Source organism: Heteronotia binoei, chromosome 2 (assembly GCF_032191835.1).
Source record: "Heteronotia binoei isolate CCM8104 ecotype False Entrance Well chromosome 2, APGP_CSIRO_Hbin_v1, whole genome shotgun sequence".
Taxonomy (NCBI): Eukaryota; Metazoa; Chordata; class Lepidosauria; order Squamata; family Gekkonidae; genus Heteronotia; species Heteronotia binoei.
In genome coordinates, this window is record NC_083224.1 from 37,987,406 (window position 1) to 37,995,120 (window position 7,715).

At 46.0% G+C, this 7,715-nt stretch overlaps 1 protein-coding gene across 1 annotated transcript; it reads right to left on the reverse strand.

The window, feature by feature from the left end:
* Nucleotides 1-5,092: 5,092 nt before the first annotated feature.
* CEBPB (CCAAT enhancer binding protein beta) lies at nt 5,093-7,126 on the reverse strand. Its single transcript, XM_060230801.1, has one exon. It carries the CDS (start codon nt 7,043-7,045, stop codon nt 5,981-5,983), a length of 1,065 nt encoding a protein of 354 aa, XP_060086784.1. The 5' UTR covers nt 7,046-7,126; the 3' UTR covers nt 5,093-5,980.
* Between the last annotated feature and the right edge of the window lie 589 nt (nt 7,127-7,715).

A 7,715-nucleotide genomic window follows, 5' to 3' on the forward strand; every position in this document is an offset into this window, starting at 1 on the left:
GGTGTGTGGGGGGGGGCCTCCATTGCCAAGGCATGACTTGTGAACAGGGTGCAACACTGCAGGGTGGTTATGGGGAGGGAGAGCAACCAGCACATTGCTACAGGCTCTGTACTCTCCTCTAAAACAAACCAACCTCTGCACCATTGTGTCTTTATATGAGGCCTACACATTGGATTGTACCATAACTTGTTATTGTTAAAAAAAAGGAAGTCCAGCTTTTAGACTATAACAATCAGCACACTTTTAAAAACCAAACTTAATTAATTTTTAGGCTTAATATCAGAACAAAATGGCACACTTTTTAGTTATTTAGGAAATTTTTGTGCTGCCTCTCCAGAGAAATGAGATTTCGAATTCTTGCTGTTTTATCTTTTAGACTGTCACTCTTGGAGAGTCAGCGTGGTTTAGAAGTTATCCTCTTGGAATAAGTTTCGGGTGGTTGCAATTCAAATTCCTGCACTGCCAAGTGATCTTGGTCCAGTAGTCACTTTGCCTCTCCGCCTAACCTACCTCTCCCAGGATTGCTGTGATAATAAAACAGAGTGTGAAGAACCAGGTGTATCACCCTGAGGTCCTTACAGGAGGGGCAAGATAAGTATCTGATAAAACCTGATTCTCACTAAAACAGTACAACTGACCACAGAAATCAGTAAGTTCCAAACACTGAAAATGTGACTATACTATAATGTAAAAGAGAATCAAGAAAGTTGAAATATTTAATATTTTTTTAAATATTGGCATTTTAAGCTGTCTTGTTTATTTTTAAATTCTTAAATTGCATAGGCATTCTGACAACTGGCTTCTTTTTTTGTGCTAAAGCTGACATTTGCTCAGTATCTTCTATATTTGTAATGGCCATTCTAGATTGTTTGTGAATCACAAAGAATGGTCATACAGAGCAAAACACAGAACATGCATACACATGCAACCTTTTTATTAGTCAACACGACTAATACATTACCACCCTCAGACAGGTCAACCGTCTTAATTCATGGCTGACTTGTTTCAGCCATGAATTAGACACAAGACTATTTATGTACTGCTCAACTTTGCAAGTGTCTTGAGAAGTTTACCACTTTATAAGTAAATCTGCAGGCAGTGGCAATGGGGAAGTTGTTATCCTTCGTACAGTTAAGCATGCGATAGTGAACATACGTACACCATTGTTATGTCTAATAGTAAACCAGCTGGCCCTTGAGAGGAGGATGAAAGCCACAATAACAGGCCACCTGGACTCAAGGTTGTGGGTTCTACCTACTCAGGAGCCACCACAAGATATGCAGAAAAATATGTTGTAAATTAATCCAAAAAAGGGAGCCTTAAAAAATAAAACAGCCTGAAAAGAACTGAAGATGTCCCAGAATGAATAGAATGTTGTCAGTGTAAGAAAAAAGAATGGGATATCAGCCTGCTGAAAAGCTATAGAATGCTTGAGGGGGAGAATTTGGAAGGGGAAGGTTTACATTGCGCTCTCTTCTTGCAATTAGTTATAGGCACTTCAGGTTTTTCTTATTTGAATGCACACGTTACTTGGGGATATGGGGGTGCAATTACATTTGTAGACATGGCTCGTTTTAAACCACACATCCACATAATTCAGAACCGAAACCAGCCATTTACCCATTCTGCTCACAAGATGAATGACGACCAAGAAACTACTTAGTTTTAATGATTTAGAATTGAAATTGGATTTAGACTGAGGTTTATAATTATTTTTAAGAAGTATTTTGGACTGATTTGTTAACTTCCAATTTGGTAAACTTAAAACTATTCCACGGAACACAATTTATGCTGCATTTAAAATTCTGTTGATAACACTGAACAACAAATAATAACTCTTTTAGAATGGACTATAAAGTATTAAGAACCTGATGTTTTTCATTCTGTTAAAAAAAAACCCCAGACGATTTTAAGAAAGAACAGGTCCCAAACCAGACAGAGTTAGTGTAGCAGCAACTAGTTTAGCAGCAAATTGTAAATCTCACTGAATTCACAGTGAGAATTCAGCATATCCTGAAGTCTCTCAACACAGGATACATTAACTCTGTGTAAACTGAATATCTGATTTTACACTGAAAAAGAAAAAAAAACCTTCTGGAATCAATCTTTTATAACTATTTATAATATAATAGAAGTGTTGTTTGGCTAAATAAAAGATATCACAGAGGGCAAGAACAATTATTTTATCTGCTCCGAAACAGGCATTAAGAAGGCAACATGCACACACACACAGAATCAACAGCAACACTCCCCCAAATCGCACAACTAAATCCCAGTTTAAATGTGAAGCGTGGCACTCCTTCACGAAACTTTTCACAGGCTCTAAATTTCATTTAAACTATACTACTACTCATAACAAGTAATGACAAATCCAAAGTTCCTGTGCATATTGTGCCGTTGTACTAATCACGCACCCGTATCAGCCTTGTACTGACTCCAGCAGTTTAAACAAGATGAGAAGCCTGTGCAAAGTCACCCAGGCTGTATTCTGTCCACCCAAGGGACCCTTTGAACCTCTTGATAGTAACTTCAAAAGAGGCCTATAATGCAGGGTCACTATTCCAGGGGTGTACAGGCAAGTCTTTGGCTTCTCTTCAACTAGCTCTTTCAGCCCTAGTGCTATTCAGTTATGCTCAGGCCTCGGATTCAGTGGGAGCTCACAGGAGCACAGCTCTTGAACCCTTCTGAGAGTTCCACCTCCTTGTCCATTCAATAGTAGATGCAGCTGCATAACAATCCCTGGATGAGCTCCACCACCTATTTTTCTACAAAATGACCCCTGGTTATGCTGAACAGCAACACAATCCAGAATACTTAAAAGCATGCAAAAAATCTTCCATTTGCCAAAATGGACTTTCCCCCAACTCTCTGCAACAACAGAACCCCTTAGAATATCAAAATATGCTTGTGCTTTGCAGCACATAGGGGAGAGGGATTCTGTTCACAAAATCCAAGTCTTAAAAGTCCTGCAGAGCCCATGGAACCGATCACGCTAAGAGATCAGTATGAAAAGAGAAACTTTAAGAAACGGCAGCAGAAAGAAAAAATTAAGGCAGAAATCCCATAGAGATCAATCCAATTACCAAATTTTGCATACATACAAATGTGTTCTCTAAAGACCAGATCACAGGCATGTTTACTCAGAAGTCAAGGGAGTTCAGTACGGATTATCTCCAAGAAACCTTGCAGGTCTGCATGATAAGAACAACAGTTTGCCATAAAGGCAAGGATTGCAATACATTTATTTCATTGAAGTAATACTTCATAGAGGGATTAATTGGATTCTATAGTGAAGTTTCTTTTCACCCAAACTATACCTAGGGGCTTTTTGCTCTGAACTTGCTCTCAAGAAACCAAACAAAAAGACTCCCACTGACATTTTTCTATATAGCACTTCAGAAAATTCCCTTACCTGTGCACAGTATGGAAAGCAATATAAAGACACCCTAGCAAGCTTTCTGACACCTGGGCTTCCTGAACCACTGCAGGTTAAAAACAGAACATACCTAATTCTTCTTAAAAGGCTAGCAAAAAAAGTTTCATCAGCACGGGATGATCCCTTTCCTTTCCCTTAAGAGGAAATGTGTTAGAGCAATTTTAAGTCAACTGTTGTTAAGCAAAATAACTTCTGATAGTTGCCACGAACTGCCAAGAAGAATTAAAGAATTTCTTTTCTGGGGCTTTGGATCTTGGGCGTTTAAAAGTTGGAAACGCTTTAAAAGGGGCTGACCATGTATGAAAATGCTGAGTAAGACTATATCCTTAGGCAGCTCCCCAGCCCCCCCTCCTCACGCACGTAACTCCTGGCTCTGTTAACATTTTACAAGCTACACAGACGCAAGACCATGCAGCGGAAGGCCAGGAACGTCATGCTTCCAAGGCCTTGAGAAATCCTTCACGCTGCCACTGCAAGCACATTCCCCTTCACTACAAGGTTGCTGGCTTGCATTCACACACACGCAATCTCTTCCACTTGGCCCATACAGTCCTTTCTGACTGTAAAACCCCAGGATATCCACAACAGCCATTCCAAAAAAGATTAATTGAAAAAGCTGATTAGGGGCAAAGGAAAAGGTTAGGCAGCAGTGAAATCTAGGAAGACAGCACTAAAAGCCTAAAATGAGCTAGAGGCTGGGGCTAACTGGTGCATTTTTTTGTTGTTGTTGTTTCCTATAGTTAACACTATTTGCATTTCCTTTCCTTTAATATGGTGGATACTAAGCTAGGTACCATGGCTCATACAGCCTGCAAATATCTCACACAAAACGTGTGGATTTTGTGCAAGCCAGTTTAGCTGAAAAGCATAAAACTTTTTAAAAGTCAGTGCAATTTGAAAAGTGTAACATGCATGAAAAACCTAAGTGTCTGTTCTGAGGTTTTAACATATCTTATTTGGGCTACAGTGAAACTCAGAAACTGGAGTTTCTTCACATTGAAAGTTCAGATTCACAGGAGTCTAACCTCTCTGGTGGATGGCGTAGGATTGCTTGCACCTCTTTAGAAGTTTACCAAACCGAAACGCTATTTGCTCCTAGCTGTCTTGAGTGGCCTCGAATGTGAAATAAATCTCACCAGGCTAATTCAAACCTCTCCCTTTATATTAGAAAATGATTACATTTTTTCCCTCATTGCTCATTTTTCCTATTCTACAATTATCTTAGAAATACTGGATCATCAGGCTAAGCGGGTGTCAACACCATCTTGTCAAGTTTTTCACTCTGTCAGATTTTGCTTCTCTAGCTTTTTAAATCCATCCCCTTCCCACACACATAGGTATGTAACAATTCGCATGCAGATCCCTAGTTTAAGTAATTAAGGAGAAAGCACAGGAAAGCCCGAGGGATTATCTTTCTGACGTCTCATTTTTTTCCACACACACACACAGCACAGACCAAAGAACAAATTTCTGGATCACAGAGTGATCTAGTTACACACTGAGAGAAACACCACAGCCATTTCATGTGCATGGCAAAATGCCAATTTCTTTTAGCGTTTCTGGATTTCCCTCTTGTCCCCACACACTGCATTTTTTTTGTCCTCCCCAAAAGCAGCTTTAAAAAGTAAAACCTAAGAGAAAAAACAAGCTCTCACCTTTGTTCCCTCCTAGCAATAAAAGTTTTATTAAAATTGTTCATTAATGCTTCATATGTAGCAAGAATGCATAGATCCCAAAATATACATATGTCTTTTTTCCCTTATAGAAATAGATCATTATTTATAATAATAATAAAAAAACTTTAGGAACATCTTTAACAGATTACTTAATCCATGACTGACAGTTACATGAGGTTGCATCATGTGTAGCCAGCTTTCTCAGCCATGTTTAAAAGATTGCATCACTCTGGACTCTCTCTCTCTCTCTCTCTACTTTATTATCTTCTTCTTCTTTAAATAACACTAGCATTCAACCAAAAAAAAAAGAAAAAAAAAGAACCTCCTCCTTCCCCCACACCCACCCCTCCGTGCAGAGATACCAGATCGTAGAATTTAAGCGTCTTATCGAGTTTGGTATCACATGATTCGCTCAGGAAACAAACCAACCTGAAAGCTGAAAAAAAACCCCAATCAATTCCTTCATGTGGTTTGCAGAGGTAACGAGCACACCGCCAGGAGACTCCCCCCGCCAGCCGAAGGAGTTGTGCGGCACAGAACGTGCGGCGGAAGAGGGGTTGGGGTTCTCCCCCCGCCCCCCACATCAGAGAGCGAATTAAAGGCAACGAACCAGGAAAAACAAAAAGTAGATTATGTGTACATTCGTCCCACTCGGCCTGTCTCCCCATTTCCTCCCTCGTCCCTGATCTTCTCCCGCCAAGAGGGGGAAAAGCAACCCCAGATTCCCCCCCCCCCCAAAAAAAACCCCCACTCGCTCAATCTTCGCTCTCTACCCTTCGACCGCCCCCAGCCTCCCTCCCCCCCCTTCCCCAACACCCACAGCGGCTGCTCCAGCGTGGTCCAGCGGCGCGCAGCCGGGGGAGGGGGGCTAGCAGTGTCCCGAGGAGGCCAAGAGCGGCTCAGGCAGCTGTTTGAACAAGTTCCGGAGGGTGCTGAGCTCCCGAGAGAGCTGCTCCACTTTCTTTTGGAGTCTCTCGTTCTCGGCCGTCAGTTCCAAGACTTTGTGCTGCGTCTCCAGATTGCGCAATTTGGCCTTGTCGCGGCTCTTGCGCACGGCGATGTTGTTCCTTTCCCGCCGGATCTTGTACTCCTCGCTGTGCTTATCGACGGACTTCTTGGCCTTATTCTTGCCGCCGCTACTGCTGCCGGCCGGGTAGGCGCCGGCACCGCCACTTCCTCCTCCGGCCGCGGCCGACTTCGAGGAATCGGAGGGGTTGGGGGTGCCGGGCGGGCTGGAAGACGAAGAGGTGGAGAGGTTGCCGCTGCTGCCGCTGGGCACCGACTGGTAGCCCAGATAAGAGCGCACGGTGCTGCCGTAAGGCGAGGACATGCCCCCCAGGCCGGGCCCGGCGCCGCCACCGCCTCCCCCTTCCTCCTTGCGGGGCCCTTTGCAAGAGTCCAGGTGCTCGAAGACCGGCTCCACTTTGGTCTCCACCATTTGCGGCGGGAAGCAACCCAGCAGCGGGCCGGGCTTGTGGCTCTGGCCGACGGCCGGGTGGTGGCTGCCGTGCCGGGCCAGACTGATGTAAGGGTAATCGGGGTGCTTCTTCCCGCCGCCGCCTTTATAGTCCTGCTCGGAGAAAAGATCCGAGAGAAAATCTTGGCCGCTGTTGCTGCTGCCGCCGCCGCCGCTGCTGCAAACCGGCTCAAAGTTGCCCCCTGGTGCCGCAGAGGAAGGCGGCTGCTGCTGCTGCGCTTGCTGTTGCGCTTGCTGCTGCGACGTTAAGTCCAGGTAAGGGCTGAAGTCGATGGCTCTCTCGTGATCCCCCACGGTGAGCTCGGTCATGGAGCGGCCCCCTGCCGCCCGGGGGTGCAGCTTACTCAGCGCAGCCAGACAGTCCGCCTCGTAATAGAAATTAGCCACTTCCATGGATTTAAAGGCCGGGGGCTGGATGGGGAGACATGCCGGGTCCCAGGCCACCAGGCGTTGCATGAACGCAAAGGGGCCCCCCCGGTGCAGGGGAATCGCGGCGCCGGGCTCCCCCCTCCCCTCCCGAGCCTGTGGGTCCCGAGCACTTGCGACAGCCAGGGGGTGGCGGAGTCCCCAAGTTCCTCCGGGCGCCTCCGAGTCCTGGACTCCCGGCTCCAAGCGAGGCTAGCAGGGGCGCTCGGCGGGGGCGAGTCGCGGCGAGATCCCCAAGAGCCCGGCCTGACTGTGCGGAGAGTCGGGCGCTCTGGTTGGGCTGGGACTCGGCCGGACCATCGGAGGGTGGCTCTGAGTCCCGCGTCCTAAAGTCTCTGACTTGGGAAAGTTCCTTCGCGCAGTTATTTATAGGGGCGGTGCATGCCATAGAAACAGGCGCGTCACTGGCTGGCGGCCGGCCACACGCTGCACACTTGCAGCAGCGCACGCAAACGGCTCCGCGGCCTCGGAAAGAGCGCGGTGGAGAGTGCGCGCCTGTCTCCCGGAATCTGGACCGCTCAGAACGAAAGCGAGGCGCGGGTCAGAGAGTAGGGGGGACGCCGGGAAGGCGGCGGGAAGGTGTCTCTTTCTAGGTCTATATCGATCATGCGATCCGGGTTCTTTTGCCTGAGATCTTGGAAAGCCACTTTCTGTTCCTGTAGCCAATACTAATCTTGATGATCTGATTCGGTAGAAGGCA